The sequence below is a fragment of the Rhinatrema bivittatum genome, chromosome 18 (assembly GCF_901001135.1).
Source record: "Rhinatrema bivittatum chromosome 18, aRhiBiv1.1, whole genome shotgun sequence".
Lineage (NCBI taxonomy): Eukaryota > Metazoa > Chordata > Amphibia > Gymnophiona > Rhinatrematidae > Rhinatrema > Rhinatrema bivittatum.
The window spans coordinates 55522295-55549892 of NC_042632.1; the positions used below are offsets into that span (position 1 = coordinate 55522295).

Genomic DNA, 27598 nt, shown 5'->3' on the forward strand with positions numbered 1-27598 from the left:
AGCACACATAAATGCTGCGAACTCCCAGTGAGCCTCAGAACACTGGACGATTCTCACTGCTTTCATCAAGCACACATACATGGTGCAAACTCCCAGTGAGCCTCAGAACGCCGGAAGATTCTCACTGCTTTACACATAGTAGGGCCTAAGCTGCCCTGGCACAAGAAAAAGGTGCAAGATCTGTTGCACAATTCTACAAAGTGTTTTTAAAACATTTCATGTGATCTGGCAGAATAGGAGTATGAGCAAACTTTGGCACTGCATAATAAGCATGTTAAATAAGGTCGCTCATGTGGTGCTCCAGGCATCCTCACAAATGTGTTTGCTGGCTCAGAGATTTATGTCTACATGTTACTATCCCAGTAAATATGTTAATTACTATAGGCAAGAGATACTTTGCTTTAAATTGGAAAAAGGCGGCTCCACCTTCCATGGTGACAGCTCCCCTAGCCGTGGAGGTGGTGGTGTACAATGCTAGAGGCTCTGTGCATAGCCCTCATAAAACCGGGATTCACTGCCGAGGAAGTCGGAGTCTGGGAAAGCTCATGATACTGGGCAAACAAACATTTTACTGCATTGATCCATCTTATGAGCATGGAGAGAGACAACTCTATGCTTCACTTTTGTTGGTTTGGTATTAATGAAAAGAATTTAAAAAAGAAAAAAAAAAACAAACCTGAATTTGAACAGCAGCAAAACTGCTTTAAAGCAAGAGTTCCTTCCTCCCTTCACTGTACAGCAGTAAAACCAAAAGGTCTCGGGCTCTCTCGATTAGATTAAAATGGGTTTCACTGCTGCCAGATGTGACTCACGTCACCTCAAACAGATTTAAAGATTACACCATGAATTCAGAACGGGATTGCAACACTGAACTTCCTGCATTTGAGAACCTCGCCACAAGCCTGGTCTTATGTGACTGCACAGAAAGCATGGCAGGAGTTAAACCGCCCTGCTTAGCACCCAGCAGGCAGCTGCAGGCCCACAAGTGGGAGGCGAGAGCTTTTATTGGATTAACTTCATCGATTTCTGACACAAGTTATGTTCCCTTCATCAAGTCTGTCCAAGTAGTTTTTGGGCTGCAATTCTATACCAACCTGACGAAGATAGCAGAGCTCCAAAAAAACTTCTCTCGAATGTATTAAGTTGGCTCAATAAAAAGGTCTCACCTACAACTTGCTTGACCACCTTTATTTCAACATATCCAAGTGGACTAAAGTGACAAACTACTATTACCCTCCCTTGCCGCAACTCAATGCCGCCAGCTGCAGAAGAGGACGTCACAAAGTTTAACCTGACCCAGCAAATCATTCAGGAATGTTTAGTATGTGGCGTCAATGCACACAAAGAATTCTCGCCCCTAAAGAAACCCAAACAAACCCCAGAAGTGTTCATTAGATGGCATGACATACTGGAAGCAGAGAAGAAAACATCCTTCGGAAATTCCAAAACCCCAGCTCAGAGCATCCCAAACCACAGCTATTTGGGTTTTCTAAATACCCATAATGAATACATTGGAGACCCAGAAAAATGCAAGTTTTTCTCTGGATACTCTGAAAACTCAACTGGCAGGTGGATCATCAGGTCAGACCTAAAAGCTTTGCCCCAGCACCCTTGCCAGAAGGCAGTCACTGCTCCCAGTCCCAGGCAGCTGAAAGCTGGCCTCTGGTTACAACAAATCTCACTCTAGCACCAGTCTAAGTGGGGGAAAAAATGCCATTAATTTAAAGACCTAGCGTGCACATGAAATACCCAGGCCTGCACCAGGCAGAAATCATTGAGGATCAAACTAGGAATAAATTGCTGAGAGGCTTATGGTATATTCGCACTGCCTCCTGGTATCATTAATTCTCATCTTCACAGGAACAGGCATATATGTGCGCACACTTATTTCTCCCGTCATACATATGTAATAATTTGTGTTTTACTGAAAGATGGCACATGTACCAGACACTCTTCCTGCCACTGCTCACCAAGCTTCATGTCTCCATCCTGAGAGAGCAGCACGTTACCCGCTTTGATGTCCCGGTGGATTATTTTCTTGCTGTGCAGGTAGACCAGGGCCTCAAGCATCTGACGACAGATAACTTGGATCTGGGTTTCAGTCAATCCACGATCCAACTCTATGGAAACACATCGGGATAAGCATTGCGTTAGGAAGAAGCTCAAGAGTCAGTGCAGAGTGCTGAGCTGTGCATAGACCCAGAGGAGATCTGCTAACATCCTCCACACATTACAACAAAATAACCATTTTTCAATTCATTCTTAAGCATGAATTAAGTCAGAAGGAGAAATATAAGATGGAAATCAGGCAACTGGAACAGGGATGGGTGCAGTTGGGTCATTTATTGTAACTATCATAGGTTTGGAAGGAGAGAGATACTTTGACCTGCCCCACACTGCTGATTTCACAAACGAATGTAGAGGTGGAGGGATGGATAGGGCTGGGACGATGGGTGGAGATGGATATTGAGAACTATATGCAAACACCAAACTATATCAGTATTCCAGAGTCAGAAGACAGACCTGCAACACCAAACACTGTTCTAATGACTTACCAAGCATGACAGCATCCACTGCTCCACCGGGACAGAACTCGATCATAATCTAACCAAAGAAAGAGAACATTTCCAATTTACATTACTGTACCTCATGATTTGGACAAAATGTATATATTTACCCCTTCATCCCACTCATGATGGTATAAACTCCTATCCTGTCCCCTCTCAGCCGTCTCTTTTCCAAGCTGAAGAGCCCTCACCTGCGTAGCCTCTCATCGTAGGGGAGATGTTCCATCCCTTCTATCATTTTTTTGTCCCCCGCCTCTGCACCTTTTCTAGCTCTAGGTTCACTTCTGTCACCAAGGCAGAGGTGCCTGCTGCAATGCCCAGAAGTGTTGGTCAGTTCTGCAGAATTCGCCTTCTGCGCGGGGAGGGTCCTGAACACTGCTAGCTGCTTCCTACGGTCATGGCACATAAAGCTCCAGTTTGCCCAGGATGCAGGAGCCGGGCTCTGTTTGGGTCTCCTGTGAGCAGCAGCGCAGGGCACAGGCTTTGGCAAACATCCTGTTTATAAACAGTGCAGCAAGTCCAGCCCTTCCTCTGCCCAGGAGGCACAGCCAAAACCAAGGGAGATAGGAAGCAGTAGAGTCGGAGGTTAGCAGTTCAATGCCAGAGAGAGAAATGGAAACATGAACCTCACATTAGGGAATGTTTCAGTTTCAAAATCATCAGGGGGAAAAAAAAAAAGCAGGATAGTATCAACCTGACTTCTAAAACTTGTTCTTTTGTATGTAAGAATGGGAGCGTTGTTCAGTCATGCCGGGCTCATCCTTCACCTTTCCATACCTCACCACACCCACCTTTTAGCTGCTGTGCAATACACCCTATCCCAGAAACCCTCCTCCTCTCATAACTCTGCTGAAAAAAAATCTCTCAACAACCCCAACCCAATCATGAAAAATTACACTGAATGCACGCGTCACTTTCCAACAGGCAGTCTAATTGTTGGGAGCACCAAATACAGCAATCTTTAAAAAAAAAAATCTTCAAATTAGGGACATGCATTCATCAGAAATAAAATTTACTATTTCAATTATTTTTAAAAAACAATAGGCACAATTTTAATAATTTAATTTTTATTTTTTTTTTTTAAAGGGAAAACTAATGCTGTCTCTGCAGCAAAAAAAAAAAAAAAAAAAGGTGAGGGAACAGGAAGAACCAGATTCCCCCACCCCAGACCCTCTTACCCTGTGGCAGGAGCGATCCCTGGTACCCCCTGATGTCAGAAATGGTGCCAGGAGACTGTGGCTGACGCCAGGGTGCTGGGCCAGGCTCAGGGCACAGCAGGGTGCTGACCAGTGGTGTGGATGGGCAGAACAGACAGACCATATGCTCTTTTTTTTTTTGCTGTCATGTTTCTATGAAATACAATACAAATCGCAACCAATATTCTCTCAAATTTTTGAAAGACCGTGTGAGCAAAAACTATTTTTGTGCAATTTTATAAACTAAGTTCAAATTTGTGCTTTGCAAGTCAGCATAATGCAAATATTGAGATTTCTTGTGCATGCATAGCTTAGAGGGAACAATGCTCACAACCAATCTGCCCACTCTCTGTATTTAAACTCCTATACAAATAGGAAAAAAAAAGTGAGCTCCTTGTGGCATGCTGACATGAATATCTGTAACAGCTCTCAATGTCTGTAGCACAAGTATAATCATTGGTCTGTACAAACTTTCTTGTTCAGCTCTTCAAGAATATACTTCTGAAGCAGAGCGTGTCGGGTAAAAAAGCAACTTAAAGACTTGCAAGGTAAGTTTGATTGCTTGGCTTTGGAGAAAGTTTTAATCTTTCTTTCAACAGAAAATACATTAGAATAGCACAGACTGAGGATTATCCCATGCTACAGATGGTCATATCATTTCCCAGACCAGGGAGTGTACGGTACAATTCATATATTGCATAGAAAATACATTTAAATATTTTTATTGTGATTTATTAACAAGGCCACACTGGCAAATAATCAAATTCCAAACACACTTTTTTCATACAAATTTTAGTCACCTAAATTATAAGGAAAAAATATTTTTCATTGTGGAACTGGAAATGCAAAACTGACAATTGATTTCTAAAGAGAAAATGGTTTTGAGTGGATTGTACTGGTATGGATGAGTAAATGTTTGTGGATGTATGATTGTAAGACTGTTTATAGGTCCTGTATAGTGTGATTTATTTTCTTTATATATAGATTTGTGCACTATTTATAATTATGGTAATGTAGCTGGCTAAAATTTGTATAAAAAGTGTATATATATTTTTGGAATTTGATAATTTGACAGCATGGCCTTGTTTAGAAATTACAGTAAAAATATTTAAATGTATTTTATATGCAATACATTCCCCTGTTCTGTGAGATTGTGTGTCTATTGCCTGAACCTCAGTTTTTCGTTCTCTTACAAATGCTGGTATGTGAGAAGATCATATGTAGGTCTCTTTGGAGTTTAATTACAGGACGAGTGGATGAATTGGTTGTCATTTGCTTGTGAAGTTATCCTAATCTTTTGGTTCTATTTAAATATAAAATCTAAGCCAGCATTTCTCAAACGCAGCCAAGAAATGGTGACTGCACGAAAGCCGCAAAAATGTTTGTTATAAGGACACCTGAACTGTCCGATGTAGACAAAATCCTTTCCAATGGCTCATGTCACGAAAAGCAGACTTGCACGTAACCGTTCCACCTCACCCTGACCTCAAATTCCAATTGCTCTGTCCTGCATTGAGATCTCGTGTGTCAGACACATTACTGGAAAAGCTTCCTGAAGTGGAACACCTGCTAGCCTGGGTCAGATGGGGAGAGGCCACGCACCTTCTCTCCATCCTCACAGAAACCAGGAGGATGAGACAGACAGCGACCCCACTGACCCTCAGGGCAATGTAAGATAGAAAAACATTTCCTTTCCCACCCCCCAGATACATCTCCTGTGACTTTCTTTATATCATCCCATGCATCCCATCCTGCCACAATACTGAAATGGCCAAAAACACGACAAGTGGCAGCTTTACTATTTAAGGTCATGAACTGGGAACTTCCCTCCCCAAACACCTCCATCCTACCAAACTCCGGTGAAATCCTGATCTTAAATATCTGCTCCATCCTTTTTTCAGCTTTCTGAGGGGGTCACGTTACCCCTTTCACAGAACATGGGCAAAGCTTGGCCCGAAGCTATTAGCAGGGACCTCTGATTTCAGGTTTTATTTTCCCGGGAATTTAGCAATCTTTAATACAGCAAGAACAGTCAGTGTCTGATGAATGTGTCACTGTGACTTTTGGGGGCAGACTGCAAATTAAAAGATATATATTTACAGAAATCTATATTACATTGGTAATTTCTGAAATGCGCAGCTGGCCTACGCTAGAATGATTGCCCTTACTACTTATTGAATTCTTTGCTCTGCTGTCCACGCCAGCCTCACCCCTCCCCTCCTGTTTCCTGCAGACAGGAGGGGAGGAGGGAGCAGATCTGCAGTGTCTCCTCCCTGTCTCTCCCCCAAATGTCAGGAGGGCGGCTGGATTGGGGAGCAGAGTGACTTCCTAGCTGTGCCCCAGACTCCCTCCCCTCTTCCCAGTATGGGAGGGGCTGAAGTGGGAAGCAGAGGACTGCTCTCTACTGCCCAAGCTTCAGGGCACTGCCAGTATAGTAATCAAGGCAGAACCCTATCAGCTCATGCAACGGGCCCCCTGCTATGAAGAGCCAATTCTGCCCATAGGTAGGACAGACAGCGTCTATGGTTCAAAACAACCTGACCCCCCCCCCCCCCCCAATTACAAACAGAAAAATTCAGACACTTAATTCCATGGGGTTAGTAATTTAATACTATAGCAAGATATTGTTAAATGGAAGTGATTTGCAACTGGGAATAAAGGAGGTAGAAAGACGCGAGAGAGGGCACAGTGGAAGCAGCTGAGAGCATGCACCAGTGTGGCTGGGACCAGGATTTTCATTTCTTGGCACAATTTCAAAAAGCCACCTCCAGCTGTACACATGGTGTCCAAAAGTTTACGCATGCAGTTTGACTAGGGACACCTAAACATCTGCACACAACTGCAAGCCATCAGCAGTGCTGGGGAAAAAAACAACCCGTCGACTTCTCCACAGGGCGAGATGGGTTAAACAGTCTTCCTCAGCTGCTGTCCCATCAGATAAACCAGCTAAAGCACACACATTCATTTATTTTGTCGGCAAAGATGTCCTGCCATTGTTACTCAGCTTTGTGCTTCTATTTTTGGCAAGGGCCTGGCTCGGTGTCACTCAGGCGTCTTCTGAGTCATTGACTTTTAGAAGTGGAAAATACCGTTTGCATCACTTACTGCTCGTGTCCACTATGCACCCAGAGAGTCCACTGCCCTCTGAAATAAAGGCTCAATCCCACAGCTCCTCACTATCGGGCCGATACAGTAAAAATCGCGGGAGAGCGGGCGAGCGCCCAGACCACTCTCCTGTGCGCGCGATTCAGCAGCGGCTGTCAGCGGCTTTGACAGCTGATGATCAATTTTGTCGGCATTGGTTCTCAAACCCGCTGACAGCCACGGGTTCAGAAACAGGACACCGGCAAAATTGAGCATCCGGTTTTCAACTCACAAGCTGCGGGCCCATTTTAAATTTTTTTTTAAACTTTTTTTTTTTTTTTTTAAACTTTTGGGGCCTCCGACTTAATATCGCCATGACATTAAGTCGGAGGGTGCACAGAAAAGCAGTTTTTACTGCTTTTCTGTGCACTTCCCAGGTGCCGGCAGAAATTAATGCCAGCCTTTGGGTCGGCGCTAATTTCTGAAAGTAAAATCTGCGGCTTGGCTGCACATTTTTCTTTCTGAATTGTGCGGGAATACCTAATAGGGCCATCAACAGGCATTTGCATGTTGCGGGCGCTATTAGTCTCGGGGGTGTTGGATGCACGTTTTCGACATGCTATTACCCCTTACTGAATAAGGGGTAAAGCTAGCGCGTTGAGAACGCGCATCCAAATACCGGTTAACAGGGCGCTCCACCGGAGCGCACTGTACTGTATCGGCTTGTATATATCAGCAGCCCTGCCCCTGCCCTGTAGCCCCAAACCAGACTCCCTTCCACCCGCACAAGGCTTACCCAAGGTTACTAAAAGCTGCGAATTTGCACCGAGTAGCACTGCAAGTCATCACAACTACTACAAGAGCTGAACAATGTAAATCCCCAGCTATCAGACCTCTCGCCACTCCAAACGCTATCGCACTTGGGTACATTCTGGGTTCAGTAACTTCATTCCACTGAGATACCCTCCCGGCAGGTTAACCCTGGTGACATCAAGTTTCAGATTCTACCTCCCAAGGAAAAGCCCTCACAAAAGATGGAGGACTCGGCACAGTTTAACCCTCAGTTGTGTGCACACTTTTGTGCTGATGTAGCAAGGAGTTTTGCAGCTCTCTGCATGGGGTGGGTAAACTAATGCCTCGTTAGCATGGGATTTCCATGCGAGGATACTAACACGCATTTATGTGCACACAAAAAAAACCGCTTTCTGCGCTGTTGTGCATAGACCATAATTTTATTAGGGATGTGCATTCGTCTTGGTTCGGGGAGCCCGAAACCCGAACGAGTTTTTTCTGAAATTTCAGGAAAAATTTGTTTTCAGGGTTAGCGTGCACTAATCTGAAATTCGGGTCCCCCCCCAAATTTAAAAGGCCCGAACCACGGGAAATATGAAATTTCCCACGGCGGGCCAAAAACGAAGACCGAACCAAAAGGTTCAGGCTTCACTCACCTCTATATGTTATACACAGAGAACGATTTGGGAACAGAAACCAAGTTTTCTGACTAAGCTGTTCAATGCCTCTTTTCAGTTAAATTTATCGTGATCCGCCTTGAGACCACTTGTGGGAAAGGCGGAAATGCCAAATGTTCATAAATAAAATACTAGTTATGTACATAAATGTTTGCTGTGTGCTAAGTCTTTCCTTTGCACACATTTTCTGGTTCGTGAGCATTCTTTAACTCCTTAGCTTACTGCGTGGGGAGATGGAAAAAAGCAAAACAACTTAGCTTGCGCAATAAGAAAGCGAGCACTGAATTGCAGTGCACAGCTCAACGCACAATTAAACTCTGGAATTTGTTGCCAGAGAATGTGGTTCGTGCAGTTAGTATAGCTGTGTTTAAAAAAGGATTGGATAAGTTCTTGGAGGAGAAGTCCATTACCTGCTATTAAGTTCACTTAGAGAATAGCCACTGCCATTAGCAATGGTTACATGGAATAGACTTAGTTTTTGGGTACTTGCCACTGTTGGAAACAGGATGCTGGGCTTGATGGACCATTGATCTGACCCAGTATGGCATTTTCTTCTTCTTCTTCTTATGTGCATCGGCCCCCGCATTAGCCAGACTGACTAGGGAAAAGCATCCTATCCCTGGGGGTGACCTAAAAAGTAAAGAGATCTGGGGATCCCAGATTGCCTACTGTTGGCGACAGGATGTTGGGCTTCATGGACCTTGGTCTGACACTGCATGGCATTTATGTTCTTAGAAGTTTGCATTTAAAAAAAAAAAATATCCTAAAAAAGGTGGTATGTTTGCAGGTTCCCTTTTAGCAAACTATTTTCAGGACATTAACTGGCAAACTGGGAATTAGCAAACATTACCAGTCTATCCCTATCAAAGCTGATCACTTCATCTTGAATGCTGTAAGAACAATTGTGGGTTGTAAGTGTAAAGGCAATCACGCTAAGCAGTGAAATGCAGCCCAATTCCATTTGGCTTTAGATTACAGACCAACCTTACGGAAAGCATACATCCAAGGGTCACTGCTATCGGATGAGCAAACAAACCCCTCAGAAGCACCAAGCTCAAGCTCACTGCTGCACTGGCCAAGGAAAGCAAGCTTCATGAATCCTGGGTTTTTTGGGAAGGGCTGACGAGGGTGGGGTTCCAGGAAGTGGGTGGCACTGCTGTGGTCTCAAGGTAAGAGAGGGCTTGTGTTAAACTGCAAGATGAAACTCCCCCCAGATCATGTTCAGGATGGGAATGGTAACAACTCAGCATTTAATCAGAATTAAAAAAAACCTCAGTAACTAACACGCAAACATATTATAAATTAACCCTTAAAAAAGAGAGTTAAGGAATTACACAGATTAGTTTTCGAGCAATGGTCCTTAGCAGATTAGATTACTGCCATGCGTTACTTGTTGGACCGCTGGAAAAATTACTGCATTATAGTTGGTGCAAAAGACTAATCACAGGTAGCAGATGTCATGAAAGAATTCATCACAGCTAAACACTTCTTCACTGGCTCCCTTAAAGTTGAGGATCCTGTCAGACAGAATAGCTCCCTATTGTGCCTGCACAAGTGCTGAGATCACAAGAACAGAATTTACTTGTAGCATCTTCCTCTAATAAAATAACTTCAAGAAACTGGATCAAGTGCTTTTTTGATAGCGGGTTCTGGATTGTGGAATATATTCCCAATTGAACTTAGGGGAAAATGCCAACTATCTTATGAAAATTTAATGGCAATTCTTTTTAAGCTGTTTTTATATTTTTGTTTGTGTCTAATTGCTTTATGATTATATTTTTGTAAGCCGCACTGAACAAATGATTTGGATTTACAGGATATAAAAAGAAATAAGCATCAGCCAGTTCACGTTCATGGTGCCACCGTACTGAAAACCCTGTGCAGTACCATTTGATCTACTCCACGGGGTCTCTGCTTAGGTTAGTAAGTACCCTCATTTTAGACCTCTTTTGCTAGGACAGAGATTGGCAAACTCTGATATTTCCCACCAAAGAGAATCCAAACTGCAGTAAAAAAGAAAATGTCATACCTAGCAGGCGCTGCCTTTTTATTTAACTCTGTTTATAACACTGGCAGACCGGAAAATCATGGAACGGAACAGAATACACAGCACGTGATATACAGGAGGCTAAATGCCCAACTATAACACTTCAACATAAAGTAGCACTAAAACTTGGGAAGCTTTCAATCCACACCCCTCACATGAATCTGGAAAGAAAAGGACTGTCCTAACGAGGCCAACAATTTAGGGTTTGGATAATTCTAGTATGAACCCCAAACTTGGTCATATAAAGCTACATTTTTCAGCAGAGCAAAGGTCATTTTTTTAATTAGTGCAATTTCATCTGCATGTTTATACCTACATTACCTGAATGTAATCCGCTTTGAAGTGCCCAAAAAAAGAAAAATACATAAAATAAAAGTAAATAAGTAAAACAGTGACCAATTTACAGCACTTCCAGTGGGTTGCAATTGTGAAATGTGCTGCATGGATTCAATGGCCACTCAGTTTGCATTGGTAAGCAACGTTATGTCTTCCCAGATTCCAAGGAGGAATACCACTGGCAAGAGACGCACTTGCCCACATATCATTCATTTTAAATTCAATTTTACTCCAGAAAACCTTCAAGGCGGCACATGACCACCATACATATATGACCTCCATATCCCCTCCAGAGTTTGGATGACAATGGCGAGAGTTTGGAGAAGAAAAGGGGATATCTATAAGTCCTGTGCACTGGTTTGCACATAAGCTCTACTCTTCGACTGCATATAGACACTATAGGCACCCTTTCCAAATTCTCTTCCAGGCTCTCCCAATTGAATTCAACCTCAAGTCTTCGTTCCATCAATTTATCAGTGCAGGTTGGGGGTTCCTGGTCATCACAAGATAAGGTAATGGCTTGATAAAATGGGGAACAGATCTTACATCCTTCTTCTGCCAGCAATAGTGGTTGTTCCACTCTCGAAAGCATTCTCCTTGCCCAATACACCCCCCTCAGTCCTAGCAACGTGTGTTCTAATCTTATCAGATACTTCACTGATGCCTTTCCTCAGATCAAACTCAGACTATCAAACATATGCCAACCAGCCTCGTCATACATTTGCCCACAGAATCTTAGGCTCTTATTACACCTATTGTCCACCTCAGAGTTAAAGGTGGCAACAGATATGCTAGGATTATCCTTCAGCACTGTCAGCGGCATGAGGGTTCCCAAAGGAATGGCCATCTGTTTGCACAGCATGTGCCGTATCTTCACCATAGCACAATAATTGGGCAGGACCTTAACATCTGCCGGGCCTGTGCAGAACAGGGAAGTAAAAATAATAGAAGCATGAGATCAAGACTATCAACAGCACCTTATTCTAAAGAGAGCCATACATATGCATAACCTCTACGCAGCCATGCTTTCAAGCATGCCAATCGCGACACCCAATAGCAGCCAAGTAGGTTAGGAAGCACCATACCCCCCGTCCATCTTCGTGTGCTACAGCATATCCAGCTTCAATCTCATGAGAGAGGTCCCAGCACGGTCATTCCTAAACAAGATCTGGAAGTAGTGTAGGGTAATTGGTCTTTCCTAGAATACAGGAATCAAATCTGTCATCTTTAAGTAAAGCACATTCTGCCACTATCCAAAGTGGATACTAGAAACAGCTGATCACGTCTTTTGCCTGCCCGTGGGCTGTGTCTGAGACACTGTTTTACCTATAATAAAAAAGTTTTTTGCTAAATACTCCCAGAAGAGAGTAGCAAGGCAAGGAACAGAGCTGGCTCTGTAATGCAGAGAAAGACTTAGCTGCTACCGCATATTTAAATGCAGCCTTTGAAAGGGATTCATTTATTAGAAAACCATGCCTGTGCTCACTGCCAAACGCTTCTTATATTGCAAGGGGTCTCAACAGCATGGTAGCAGGGCCGGAGCAAGGCAGAACCAAAAGGGCACGGGGACAATGAAAGGATTAAGGGAAGGGAAGAAGTGCAGGCCCATTCAGACCGCGGATGCCGGGAATGCTGATCCTTGAAGGAAGAGCCAATGTCTCCACTGGGGAGATTAAATGCTCCCCACGCAGACTGCTTGTGCTTCGATTACACAGGCAGACTGGTAAAGAGTGCACCGTGCTGCCATTACACCCACTTCAGGGAAGTTATTGCACTTTCTACTGGACAGAAGCTGCCATCTCGGGCAGAAGATAACCAGCTGTCCTGTAGCTCGTCCTCATCAGCAAATGATTTCCGTAAGTGTGAAACACTAAAAACGATGAAGAAACCAAGAGACATCAACAAGAATTCCGCCTTATGAGCTGTGGCGCCACTCTCACCCTACCCAGAGAAGTGATTAAAAAATAAATAACCGAGGCACTCTCCATAAAGAGTATCACGTTCACAGCTAACCGACCCCCCCTGCCCCCCCTTCACAAGAATGCTGTAAACCAAAGTGCACTCAAAGTCATAAGCAGAAGGTTATGAAAGCATTTTCAGTTTACAAAATTTGAACAGCTCACGATCTACAGATTTTAGGCCAATGGATCACGTCACCTGGTTTAATGCCTCCTGCCCACCTCTCGTCCAGCACACCCATGCCTCCTCCTGATAGCAGAGCAGGGACGGGCTGAACTACTGCAAGAGCTCAAATGTGGGATGCAGCTGACAGGGATACTACCAGATCCAGGAACGCCAGCTCATCGAGCAGCAGCTGCTACTGCAAAGGGCACAGGCAGAGAAGTGTGGGCACTGCCACCAATCTCTGGAGTGCAAAAGCCTGGGAAACAGGAGGCTAGCACTGGCTGCTGTTGTGATCTGGGCTGTAGCAGGGCGTGGCAGTGGTGGTGGCCACAGCTGCTCAGTCCTGCTTCTCCAGCTTCCGCATCCCTTCCTGCAGCTCTGCACTGATCGCATCCACCCCTACTGCCACTGGAAGATGTGGCCTCGCTGGGCTTCCTGCTGCTGACATCAGATTCTGCTGAAGTCACATAATGGGAACGGCAGCAGCGCCGCCAAATCACCGCTCATTCGCTCACAGTCTCCCAGCTGCCCGGCCTCTGCTTCTGCCCGTGGCTCATGCAGAAGTGCCAGGAAAACATTGCGAAGGACACTGCGGTCGGCCATTACGATGCAGGTAGGAGCGCTCGCATCCTCTCATCCAAATATTTCTCTCATAAATGCAGACATTGTGGGATAGCACGGCTGAGCGTCTGCGACAGAGGGAGAGAGAGGTATGTGGGAATGAGTGTGAGAGAAAGCTATGAGTGAGAGGGGACCAGCAATGTCGCCCCAGTTTAAAGCCGTTTGTCCCCCCGTGATGTAACGTGAGCACTTGGGGGCACCATCTCCTTCCAATGCCTCTCATTGTTCCTTCTGAACAGGAGCCTAGTTGATGGCTGGTGCTGTAAATGAACTTTCACCACCTACTCGCAGTAAAACTTGAATTTTGCCCAGGAAGAGAGCTCTGCAGCTTTTAAGACGCCCACATTTGGGATCAAAAGCTCCTTTTCATGCACCAGGACTACGCTCAGTAAAGGGAGCTTGTGGCCTTCCTGCACTACGCAACCGCTCCTTACACAAGGGCAATGCTTTCCAAACTTCAGAAGTGCTAAATTAGCAAAACGTTTGATACCTTTCAGCCTTTTGGTATTCTACTCTGCATCCACGCCATAAAAAGCAAAGTGACAGAGACTTGTAGCTGTTCACAACTACTGGGGGGAGGGGAGCAGGGAAATCTCAAAAACGAGACAGTAATATTTGGAGAACCCAAGCAGTTTATTCTGGTTTATTGACTGCAAGCCATCCTCTTCCTACGAAAGAGTGGCAGACCATTGTGCTACGATCACTTTGCAAAACAGAGGACAAGGCATTGCCCTGCACGGCAGACATTGTACAAGAGGCGGGAGTCCCATAATTAGCCTGGTGAGAGAGCCTTTACTCCTCCTCCTCCTCCTCCTCACCACCCCCAGGATTCTTTCAGATTACTCTCAGACATGAGGGCAGGGAGGGGGATCGGGTTAGCTGTGCTTCAGACGCAGGATCCATGGAGAGCTGGACTCGGCAACACAGACGTCTCTCTCAGCACTGGAGGCAGAGCTTCTGTGGCCTCACCGTCACAGCACTAGAGATATTTCACTGCAGGCCCAATTTGCTAAATTCCCCTCCCCCCAGATATCGAACAGGAGAAGCGCCTTATTTATTAAAGTCCTTTCTAAGCTGCAGCCAGAACTCGGAGGCCGATATTAAAATAAATAAAGCTGAGCACCAAACTTAGGAGGCAAAATCTTTGGCCAAACATTCAACAAGCCATTTTCCTATATTAAGGATCCTAAATTAGGTACCAGGGGCTGAAAATCAGTGCTAAAGGTCCTAACTTTTCTCCTGTAGCCACCCACCATTTAGGGTCCCGGTGAAGCTAGGAGCCTGAATTAAAGCACGCGGCCCCGGTACACGTTCGTAAGGGCCATTTTAGGAGCCTAACTCCAAAGTTCCGTGGCTAAACCCTTTGAAAATTGGCCCGATAGTGATGACCACGTACGAGTGCCGCCGAACTCATGAGAGCTTCTGCCCCCTCAGTTATTACTGTCCCATCATTTCCTTTCCAAACACCACTCGGAAATTCTCCAACACCCCCAATTTCATTAGCTCCACTCCTCCTCAGCCTCTACTGATCTGCAGAGCATGGACAGAAAGCAGCAGCTTGCAGCTCATCTGAGGACAGGCTTTAGCATAACCCATGCACTGTACCCAGGGTTCTGGGTAACTTGCCTTCAGTACCCTAAGACGTCTGCTTCCTGCATCTTCTGGAATTTCTTTAGGAGCTTTGGGTCGTAGCTCAGGAGAGTTATCAAGCCACCTTTTCATGCCTCAAATCTGCTCCACCTCTTAACAAATCACTGCTGTCAAACCCGCTGACAGCTGCCATGGACGCGCTAGTGTCCCTAGCGCCTCCTTTTGCCCGATTCTACCACACCACCTCATTTGCATACTGTATCGCGCGCGCCAGCGAGTGGCCGGTGCGCGCGCCGGGAGAGCGGGCGTTCGGCCGCTCTCCTGCTTTTTACTGAATCGCCTGTAAGAAACTTCAAATTGGTCTCTCATCATTACTGGTGTTCTGTAGGGCTCAGTGCTCTCTGCAGCACTGTTCAATGTTAACATTACTTACTGCCTACACCAAGTCTCCAATGCAGAATATATGCAGCCAACCTTCAGTTTTCTCCCCATAAACCCATCCTGGTCATCCACGCTCAATTTGTTTCCCTCTATCTTCTATCAGAACTTGGTCAATCATAACAGACTTTCCTTAAATATTAAAAAGCAAATCACAATGTTGGGTCATGCCACCCTATTTAATTTTATATTTTGTTCATGTGTTCCTCACCCTGAGCTTTGGACTGTGCGAGCTACAAAGTTTTTAAACAAACACATTGTGCATAGCAGAGGGCCTGAGAAAGCTGAAGATTTTCAGGTTTCTCCTCTACAGGAAGAGCAGAAACCTGTCCAACCAGCAGACAACTAACCCCTGATCTTTAAATTATCACCACTTTTCAAAAATATTTCTGATTTCTTATCTCCTGCTTCAGGCACAGTGAAAGGTGTCAGTCACATGAGCTGCTCTCACTGGAATGTGAGAGTGTTCGACGGGTTGCACATCGCTTTGAGAGATTCACTGTGATTTGGAAGGCGATTAGTAAGTGTTCCTAAATAAATAACAGGGCTCAACTGCAAAACAAGTGAACTTTCTTCTATACTGCAAGCCAGGAAGAAGGTTCATTAGCAGAGATGTGGGACGTAGCAATAGATTGGCCACTGTTGGAGAGAGGATGCTGGGCTGGATGGACCCTTGGTCTGGCCCAGCATGGCATGTTCTTATGTTCTTATGAGAGCTGCAGCTCTGGGCTAAGGTGCATGGGCAGAGCTGTGTGCACATGTGTGCAGGAGGAAGGGTATGGGGGATCTCAGTACTGGAATAATATGGGATACCACAGGTCTGGGCTGAGGTGGTCAGCAGAGCACTGTGTTGTGATAATCTCAGTAGTGGATTAGCAAGGGCTGGTGCCAACTACAACAAAATAATTACTAGTATTTCTAATGTAACCCCGACTCTCAAGAGGTATTATATAGATACCAAGGTCTGTCTCATTGGGGGAGGTGAGAAGACAGTGCAAAGAACTAACACGTGCAGGCACAAGCTCATGAGTGGCCAACTTTGAACAACAGTACATACATCACTCAAAGAAACTCAACAGGGATTACCTGCCAACTGCAAGAAGCATCCATGCTTCGTCTTCAGAAAGAGCTTCTAATACACAGTGCAGTCCCACCAGCACCACTACAGCTCCTCTCCTCTCTGCCCTACTGCCAACCTGCAGCAGCTCAGCACGTTTTGTCTCTTATTTAATGCTGCATAACCAGTAAAATTTACAGGAAGAGCAGTTTACAAATTCAACATATGTAATAAAATCAACACAAAACCAGTTACCACCAATAGAGAATTACACATACCGACTAAATAACCCAAACCACCTCTAGTAAAAACCTGGGACTCTGCCAACTACCTCCCAGGACCTACCATTCCCCAGGGTCTAATCCCAAACTGTTCACAGCATTAAAAATCCCCGAGATCTGGAAAGGAAACAAAATGGCCCTGTAGAAATACTCCTAGCACTTATGACTGATTCCCCACCTCTTGGAGGTTTTACTTTCACTTGCTACACACAGCCCTCGATTTCCTTCCCACTGTGGGCTTCCGATGTACTTTCAGGGTCCCAACTACTGAAGATCCTCATTCCCACCCCTCCTAGCCCGCAGTGATACCGTGCTGGCACGTAACTTCCTTACTTGCTCAATCAGAACAATTCCGCTCTCCTTCGACTCTTAATCTTCCAGAAACAAACATCAAGAGCCTCTTGGCCTTCTGGAAGCGTTCCCTTCCCTCTGCTCCCCCGGAGCCAGGATCCTCACACACCTTCCCTCTGCTCCCCCGGAGCCAGGATCCTCACACACCTTCCCCTCTGCTCCCCCGAGCCAGGATCCTCACACACCTTCCCCTCTGCTCCCCCGAGCCAGGATCCTCACACACCTTCCCTCTGCTCCGCCGGAGCCAGGATCCTCACACACCTTCCCTCTGCTCCCCCGAGCCAGGATCCTCACACACCTTCCCCTCTGCTCCCCCGAGCCAGGATCCTCACACACCTTCCCCTCTGCTCCCCCGAGCCAGGATCCTCACACACCTTCCCCTCTGCTCCCCCGAGCCAGGATCCTCACACACCTTCCCCTCTGCTCCCCCGAGCCAGGATCCTCACACACCTTCCCCTCTGCTCCCCCGAGCCAGGATCCTCACACACCTTCCCCTCTGCTCCCCCGAGCCAGGATCCTCACACACCTTCCCCTCTGCTCCCCCGAGCCAGGATCCTCACACACCTTCCCCTCTGCTCCCCCGAGCCAGGATCCTCACACACCTTCCCCTCTGCTCCCCCGAGCCAGGATCCTCACACACCTTCCCCTCTGCTCGCCCGAGCCAGGATCCTCACACACCTTCCCTCTGCTCCCCCGAGCCAGGATCCTCACACACCTTCCCCTCTGCTCCCCCGAGCCAGGATCCTCACACACCTTCCCCTCTGCTCCCCCGAGCCAGGATCCTCACACACCTTCCCTCCTCTCCCCCCGAGCCAGGATCCTCACACACCTTCCCTCTGCTCCCCCGAGCCAGGATCCTCACACACCTTCCCCTCTGCTCCCCCGAGCCAGGATCCTCACACACCTTCCCCTCTGCTCCCCCGAGCCAGGATCCTCACACCCCTTCCCCTCTGCTCCCCCGAGCCAGGATCCTCACACACCTTCCCCTCTGCTCCCCCGAGCCAGGATCCTCACACACCTTCCCTCTGCTCCCCCGAGCCAGGATCCTCACACACCTTCCCCTCTGCTCCCCCGAGCCAGGATCCTCACACACCTTCCCCTTTGCTCCCCCGAGCCAGGATCCTCACACACCTTCCCCTCTGCTCCCCCGAGCCAGGATCCTCACACACCTTCCCCTCTGCTCCCCCGAGCCAGGATCCTCACACACCTTCCCCTCTGCTCCCCCGAGCCAGGATCCTCACACACCTTCCCCTCTGCTCCCCCGAGCCAGGATCCTCACACACCTTCCCTCTGCTCCCCCGGAGCCAGGATCCTCACACACCTTCCCCTCTGCTCCCCCGGAGCCAGGATCCTCACACACCTTCCCCTCTGCTCCCCCGAGCCAGGATCCTCACACACCTTCCCTCTGCTCCCCCGGAGCCAGGATCCTCACACACCTTCCCCTCTGCTCCCCCGAGCCAGGATCCTCACACACCTTCCCCTCTGCTCCCCCGAGCCAGGATCCTCACACACCTTCCCCTCTGCTCCCCCGGAGCCAGGATCCTCACACACCTTCCCCTCTGCTCCCCCGGAGCCAGGATCCTCACACACCTTCCCCTCTGCTCCCCCGAGCCAGGATCCTCACACACCTTCCCCTCTGCTCCCCCGAGCCAGGATCCTCACACACCTTCCCCTCTGCTCCCCCGAGCCAGGATCCTCACACACCTTCCCCTCTGCTCCCCCGAGCCAGGATCCTCACACACCTTCCCCTCTGCTCCCCCGAGCCAGGATCCTCACACACCTTCCCCTCTGCTCCCCCGAGCCAGGATCCTCACACACCTTCCCCTCTGCTCCCCCGAGCCAGGATCCTCACACACCTTCCCCTCTGCTCCCCCGGAGCCAGGATCCTCACACACCTTCCCCTCTGCTCCCCCGGAGCCAGGATCCTCACACACCTTCCCCTCTGCTCCCCCGAGCCAGGATCCTCACACACCTTCCCCTCTGCTCCCCCGAGCCAGGATCCTCACACACCTTCCCCTCTGCTCCCTCGAGCCAGGATCCTCACACACCTTCCCCTCTGCTCCCCCGGAGCCAGGATCCTCACACACCTCCCCCCTCTGCTCCCCCGAGCCAGGATCCTCACACACCTTCCCCTCTGCTCCCCCGAGCCAGGATCCTCACACACCTTCCCCTCTGCTCCCCCGAGCCAGGATCCTCACACACCTTCCCTCTGCTCCCCCGAGCCAGGATCCTCACACACCTTCCCCTCTGCTCCCTCGAGCCAGGATCCTCACACACCTTCCCCTCTGCTCCCTCGAGCCAGGATCCTCACACACCTTCCCCTCTGCTCCCCCGAGCCAGGATCCTCACACACCTTCCCCTCTACTCCCCCGAGCCAGGATCCTCACACCTTCCCCTCTGCTCCCCCGAGCCAGGATCCTTACAGCTTCCCCGAGCCAGGATCCTCACACACCTTCCCAGCCCCGAGAGCTTCTGCTCTGTCCTCTGTGGCTCCTTCTGGTAATGTGCATGAAAGATGGACCAAATTATTTTTATCCCCTGGCTAGGGACCATAAAAATGTAACTGATTGTAATCCACCTGGAGACTAATTTATGAAAAGAGAGTATCAAATGTTTATTAAAAAAATGTACTAAATAAATAATTAGGAGCTCATTTTTGTCAGAAATTCAAAGCAGAAGAGACTTACTAACCAACAATCTGTAAATCTAGGAAGTCTGGGGGCTGTCCCCAGTAATACCAGAAGCAGTCCGTTAGTTGTAACACTAAACTACACTATAATCAGTCGCCGCTTCCTCAGATAGTTTAACGTAAGAGCGATTTGCACACATTTGGTCCAAGTCTGCCCAGACTGACTTCCAGACCCCGTGTCACTTAGAGGATGGGCAAGAGTCCAGTTCCTCAGCACCAAACAATAGGGCCACTTCTCTCCCATACCGGAAGAGAATGATGTTTCAGGGGGCAAGGTAGCACTTTCTATAGAAAGACGAGCACCTCCCATCGCTGCTCCTGCCCTATGGAAACATGAAAGCGGCCTAATTAGACGCCTTGCGCTGTAAGTAAAGTATTCTTAGCTGCTTGGTTAAGAAACGCCTTCAGCAGCCCCTGTGGGATTCAGACCTCAAGTTATTAAATGCGGGAGCTTTAAGATCTCTCTGTGTCCCTGTAATTCAATCCCACAACTCTGCATCAGTTCCATTCTGACAATGGCAGGGGGGCGATCAGGAAGTCACTGTGTGCTGCGCACCTACTGGAGACATGAGCGCAGACACAAAGTCTGAAACCTGGGAGCAGTGGAGTCAGCCATCAAGGCTTTTGATTTTGGAAGCATCTGCATTTCTGCTTTCCTTAGATGGCACTTTGGAAAGAACTCTTCCCTTGTAATGAGGACATGTCCCAGTCACGGACGTGTTTCACCCCTTACCTTTCCCAGCTTTGCCACTTCCAGCCCTTTTGCTTTACAGACAAGCATTTGCAGTAGGGTGACCAGTAATACAATAAAAGAATTGCACCCTTGTTTTCACACCTTGCAGCATGCATAAGCCTTACCACCAGAGAGAGGTGCCGGAGGGGAGCATCTTTTTATTACTAACGCTGAGTACGTCATGCTGAAGTCATTCATGTGTCCTCACTACCACTTCAAGCCAGAAATGTGCCTTTTCAACTTGCAGCTTGGATTTTACCTTCACTTACCCAGGAGACACTTAAAAGCTATCACACTTCCATCTAGGGTGCGGCAAACTGGCTGGTGGGCTGCAGGATCCCACTTGGGGATTTCTAGTCAGTCATTTTCCCAGTGAATTATTCACATTCAGGTTATAAGCACAGAGCCCCACTTACCTGTGCCTAATAATTACCTCACACCTGCCACAACTCCAGTCAAACACCCTCTCACCTCAAGCTTCATTACATTAAATTTGCAAAACTATTAAATGCCTGCTCTCAAGGCAGATTGACAGTTCAGAAGACACTTTGGTTATCACATTCAGTGTCTCAGCAGGCAACATGGAAGGTGCTACCATGCTAGTCAGCTTCAAAGGCTCAAAGAATGATTGTCAGAAAATTATCCTCAAGCCCACCTACTGCATATCAGTCTTGTTCCTAGGCCCCCAGCTCAGGCCCCAGTGTAATAAGATATTAGTGTTAAAAAAAAAAAAAAAAAGACCAGCGCTCATTTTCTTTTTCACAGGCTTAAAAAAATGTAACTCCCGATGCAGTAAATGAATGGCATGTAAATGCATTACAAGTTAAAGCAAGGAAACCGAAAAAAAAAAAAGAGTGTGCAGGTCTCTTTAGCATACATAAAACACCATTTATATGCATAAAAAGTATTTTCTTTGCACAAATCCAGAGTACAGGACCCCTGCACTATTAATTCCAGGTTCTGTTCCACCTCTGATCAGAAGTTACATGCGTCAAGACTACCCACTGTTGCACTAGGGAACAGCAGCTAATGCCTTGGACATGGGATCTGCACACATTTATTTGTGCCCCAAACTCTAGGTTAAACGTGGATTAAAGTCGCATTCACAAGTACTATGTGCATAGCACCTGTCATTAAATGTGCCCAGAGCCACTGCATCCTAACTGCCTGAGCCATTCCCCAAGCTCTGCGGTGCCGTCCTCTTACCCAGAGTTTGCCTTCATGGAAGAAAGCACCCAGAAGCCGGACGATGTAGCGATGGTCACAGGTGGCCAGAATCTCGATCTCCACTATGTATTCTTCCAGCTCCTCTTCACTCTTGGTCTCGATGACTTTTGCAGCAGCCAGGACGCCTGTCTCTCTGTTCTTCGCCTGTAACACAACAGCCAAAAGCCCTCAGAATTCAGTCTGCCTTGTGCGTCCGAGCCCCCTCCCTCCCTCCCTCTTCCAGACTCGCATTCATCCTACTTGTGTTATTCTGGCTTGACTCTTTTGGCTCTATCAGTTTGCTACACACGACTGTCGGCTACCACATCTATTACGCCCGTGTAAAAAATACATTGGTGCTACAAGGGAGGCCCATATGGATCTCCAACTCACAAATTACTACATATTTAGATTATTCTTACACTGACTGGTCCAGGAAGACGTATCAGAACCAGTTTCCTCCAGGACTGAGAGGCCCATTAGAACGCTTGAGTTGCAATTTTACAGTCTTATCCAATAAACAGCTTTCTCCAAAAAGGTCACACACACACACACACACACACACACATATTAACTGTAACCAAGACGTCACGGGGAAACGTTCCTGCAAAAGGACTTTTGGTATTGCTGGCAAGGGTCACAGTGCACAAACCTGAAGAGACAGAACAGAGGTGGTGCAGAGTGGCAGCGACGGATTCTTCAGACCATCGCTCTGTGACCTTCGTTACCAGACTCGTTTCATTTAAACAAGCAAAAGGCGGGCACGATTCCTCGCCCCTCAACATCTTCCTTCCTCGTATCCAGCCATGCACTTTTCACACATCACCGCAATGGCTGCGCCCCATGGGAGGGGCTTTTCAGAACTAAGCAATCTTTTTAGGGCAGCATTAAAAAAAAAAAAATGCCCCTGAATTGAAATGGGAGCTTTACTGACTGCCAGCTTGATATTTTGAAGGTAACTAATCTCAGAGGTGAATAATCCAGTGATGCACTTAAAGTTTGCTTCTACAGACCGTTTCTGGGAAGGGGGGTAGAAATCCACAATTGCTGATTTGGTCCCTCCCCAGTTTCTGGAAAATGCCAGCGTAACTGCAAAGCTACAAAAACAAGAGAACATGCGATTCTTCTAGTAGCTTACAGAGAAATATCAGGAGGAAAGGTGGGGTTTCGGATTGTGGTTCTCTCTTAACCACACTATAAGCTGTCACGTTGCAGGCCAGCCCTAGTCAGCAGAGCAGGACCTCTTGGCCCGCCCCAGGCTTACCCGGTTCTCCTGCCTGTGTCACAGCAGAACCTAACAAAACTGGGTCATCTGCCACCTGGCCCCAAGCATCCAGAAACCATCTCTGCTTCGCTTATTCTGACAAGAGGCTCCAGGTACACTAAAACTGTGGCAAGTGCTTGGCTTTACAGTTTTGGGGTGCCTCGTGCCAGGCGTCTGCCAGCTTGTATGTTGGGAGAATGCATTGCCAGTCTGATGGCTTTGCTAATTATTCCAGGCTTGCACTCTGATCTCGTTTAAAAAAAAAACCCCCAAAAAACTATTCTCTCTCAGCCTCCCATGACCCCTATTTTTTTTTTTTTTTTTTAACTCAAATATAAAAGTCTGTCTGTGCTGAGCATGGTAGAAGCGAGAGCACACACAGCATCAAGAGTCCTCCTGCAGTCACTCCCCTGCCCACTACAGCAGCATCCACCCATCTTCCACTTCCGCTAATCACTTAATGTAAGCAACAGCATCCGCTGGAGGGAGGGCGAGGCCAGGGGCACACAACTTCCTGATCACACTGCCTTCCTCTTATCCCAGCTCCATGAAGTAAACACATGCAATGTCCAGAGAGCACAGTTTTGGCACTTTAAGCTTGACTGCAGAGCATTTTCCTTTATTATTTTTGCTTAAAATGTTATCAGCTGGTCCGGGCAGGACTTTCAAAAACAGCATTTCATCCTAAACCCTGCACTTTCCTTTTTAAAGTTATTTGAAAACATTTCCCCTGTGAAAAACGTGTCCTCCTGGAAGGCAGCCAAGCGTTCATGTACACACACAGGTGGGCTGTCCGCAACTGCCCGGAGCAAGTTTCAACACAAACGCACGCTTTGAAAAACTGGTGCAAAGTTTGGGGGGTTAAAAATGCCCCCAGACCTTTGCGATGTGGACAGCTTTGCCCCCAGAGGGATCTTCCAGTCCCCATATCTAGGGGCAGCAGAAGTGGTAGGAAGGGTTGGAGACAGGGCTCCTGTTCCACGGGACACCCACCCTGTCAGATCACTTTCCACCCCCAGGGCCTCCTCTACAGGACACTGCGTAGGGCCCGGGCCCACAGCCCATACCATTACCATCCTCACAGGGCCCGCTCCTAGGGTGAAGGCCTTGTTTCAGCTTCCAATGATGCCAGCATGGTCCTGCTCACAAACCCCTCCTGGTGGGTCTGTTCAGGGGCAGAGTTCTTTTTTTAAATGAATACATTGGAGATTTCTGCTGTTACTCTAAATAAACCTGACAGATGCACAGGGGAAGGGCAGGAGAAGAGGAGATCGGGCTACCAAGAGCTTTCCAAGCAAGACCCAGCTGCCTTTCAGCAAAGCAGTGCGACTGTGAGAGGATCTGCAATTAATACGTAACAGAGTCTCAGGCCTCCCGTGCAAGGCGTGGCCTTCCTCCTGTGGTTTTTGTGGGGCTACTTTTAAAGGATGCCAAATAAAGCTGCTCGACAATGCACACACGGTGCCCAGCCCAGAAACATTCCCCCCCACCCACCCAGCCCACAGCGGCACCAACACCCCAGAACTGCGCCCTGCTAAAAACTCAGTTTAGCCGTGAGAATTCATCACCTCCCCACAGGCGACAGATCCCTCTGAGGAACCACAGCTCTCAGATCCAAATCACTAACATGATCGCAGGAAAGCAACAGCCTGCCTGTCACATTTCTGCTCTGCAGGGGCAGACAAGCCGAAAGTCACAGAGCAGCTGCAAGAGCTCGTGCAGAGGTCCTGGCATGCAGGAAACGGTCAGGCCGCAGCCCCGGATCAGTCCTTCTCTCCCTCTGCCTTCATTCGTGCACACGGTCAAAAAATTCAGTTGGAATGGTAAAGTGAGTCTTAATATTAAGACAAAAATAGAGGATACAAGGCCAGACAGTGCTGTTCCCTCCAGGCCACGCAGCGGCAGAGGGGAAACCAGCACAGAGTAGCAAGTAGAGCTGCACTTTTCCAAGACCGCTGAAAGGTTCCAGTCAAGCGCATTCCCCTTCTCCCCACAGATTTCTGTACCTCCAAGGACTGAAACCTGCATTGCAGAAGCATCACCATGCACGAAACCCTACAGGCATTTAGCACAGGAGGCTGCGGCTTCAGGAATGGCATCAGGGTTTGCTTAGGAAGGAGGGGGGATTCTGGCAGTTTTCTCTGCTCCTTTTCATTTCTGGCCCAACCTCTACTAGGCTATGGAGCCAAAGGCCTTCATACAGAGCCACCTGGGGTAGCCTTCTCCAACCCAGCCGACATGCATATATTACACAGCAACATAGTAAATCATGGCAGATAAAGACCAAAATGCTTCATCCACTCTGCCCAGAAATTATTTTTTTTATGGCAGCAACAGCCGCTCCGTGCAGGTTACCCCCATGTTTGTGTTACGGGTAGCGACTGCCGCCCCATGCAGGTTACCCCCATGTTTCTGTTATGGGCAGCAACAGCCGCCCCGTGCAGGCTACCCCCATGTTTCTGTTACGGGCAGCAACAGCCGCCCCGTGCAGGCTACCCCCATGTTTCTGTTACGGGCAGCAACAGCCGCCCCGTGCAGGCTACCCCCATGTTTGTGTTACGGGCAGCAACAGCCGCCCCGTGCAGGCTACCCCCATGTTTGTGTTACGGGCAGCAACAGCCGCCCCGTGCAGGCTACCCCCATGTTTGTGTTACGGGCAGCAACAGCCGCCCCGTGCAGGCTACCCCCATGTTTGTGTTACGGGCAGCAACAGCCGCCCCGTGCAGGCTACCCCCATGTTTCTGTTACGGGCAGCAACAGCCGCTCCGTGCAGGCTACCCCCATGTTTCTGTTACGGGTAGCGACTGCCGCTCCGTGAAGGCTACCCCCATGTTTGTGTTACGGGTAGCGACTGCCGCTCCGTGCAGGTTACCCCCATGTTTGTGTTATGGGCAGCGACTGCCGCTCCATGCAGGTTACCCCCATGTTTCTGTTATGGGCAGCAACTGCCGCTCCATGCAGGTTACCCCCATGCCTTCTGTTAAGGGTAGTAACTGCTGCTACTCCTAAGCTATGTTAAATTGTTACGATAAGGGAAAAGTCTTTTGTGAAAAACTCACATGTAAAGTGCTGGACAGCTCAGGTATTGCTGGTCACAGTGCTTTAGGCGCAATCTTTGAACATTAGTACATTCATAGGAACAAAAACAACTGCAGTCTAACAATGCAAGCCCCACAGCGTCAGCTCCTTACCCCTGGAGGGGACTGTCAGGTTATGCTGTATGACACTCTCTCTAATTACTGGCACCAGTTTCACGGATGGAAGACTGCCGACCATAAAGCACTTTCATATGGTGATGAGCAATTAGCTGCTAAGGTGTTTTACAGGACCCTCACAAAGGGGCAATTGCTTTTAAATTAACATTTCTAGTTGTGTCCATTAATAAATTAAATATTTACGAAACGGGAGTCAGTTCATATTACAAATATCAATGTGAATAGCAATGAAAGAAATTAGTGCAATGTCAGACGAGCCGCACCTCCCCACAACGATGTGTGTCTCATTAAAATGATTTTTATTTTAGCGCGCTGCCCAAGCTCACCTTTCCAGCACATCCAGGCAGAAGCCACACATCACACAGGATACCCACTTTCAGTTCACCTCTCTTTGGCTAGCGGAGGCTGGAATGCAGCCGACGTGGCACTCACAGCCCCAGCATAACCGTGATAATGAGGCCTTTTCTGTAGTAATAAGATGGCTAGGAATGGAGTTGTACTCTCCACCCCCGATCTGACCTGTAGACACCAAAGACTCTGCACCACAGTTTCAATTCAAGACAAATCACTATTGCAGCTGATGCTGCAGGGATCACCAAACTGGGTGACATCAAGAGCAGCTGATTTCTGACGTCTTTATCCATGGAAATTCTTACTTCCTACCTTCTGACCACTGCCACGCCCTCATGACCAAGCTCGGGGCAGGGCAAGGCAAATTCATCTGGCTGTGCCCCTGCCAGAGACTCAGATTCTCAGCTCTAGTCCTGCAGGGCCGAAAACAGGCCTGGTTTTCACCACTGCCTACCATGAACAGCCAGCATTGTCTCAGATGTGAGCCCTTGGGCTGCGGCGTGGTTGATGAAGCCTAGCAGGCGAACCCACTAGGCCCATGCTGACAGCTGGAGGACTCCCTTACTGGGACAGGAGCTGAAACTTCACCTATACCTGCCCCATTCCCTGCAGGTTGAGCCCTTCGGTTCCAGAGGCCACAGCAGGGCTTAGGCCAAAGTCCCATATGGAGCAGTCGGACAAAGTCAAGATTCGGGCAGCAGTCAGGGCAAACAGCAAGCAGGCAGTATTCGGGTCCAGGCAGGTGGCAATCTAGGCGCAAAATCAAAATCCAAAGCAGAGGTCCGAACCGGAGAATCAGGTCCAGACAGACAAGACAAAGCAAGACAGGCAAGGAAAGATAAGTGAGAAATGGCCTGCTGAATCGGGCTGCGACTGCCTCTCCACTAACCACGTCCCCAGGAATTCACCCCCATACAGGGAGGCCACTGGTAGTTTCCTCCATCTCCCTTTGGTTTTCCAGCTGAAATCAAAATCAGGG

General features: G+C 48.0%; 1 protein-coding gene across 3 annotated transcripts in view; it reads right to left on the reverse strand.

Moving 5' to 3' along the window:
* The window catches only part of STK10 (serine/threonine kinase 10), a 62005-nt gene that overhangs the window by 27003 nt on the left and 7404 nt on the right, over positions 1 to 27598 (reverse strand). For all 3 annotated transcript variants that reach the window (XM_029583654.1, XM_029583655.1, XM_029583656.1), the window contains exons 2-4: positions 21790 to 21954; positions 2556 to 2604; positions 1971 to 2120 (exon numbers count right to left, since the gene is read on the reverse strand). In XM_029583654.1, coding sequence (XP_029439514.1) covers positions 1971 to 2120; positions 2556 to 2604; positions 21790 to 21954 — 364 coding nt within the window. The remainder of the gene's footprint in view (positions 1 to 1970; positions 2121 to 2555; positions 2605 to 21789; positions 21955 to 27598) is intronic.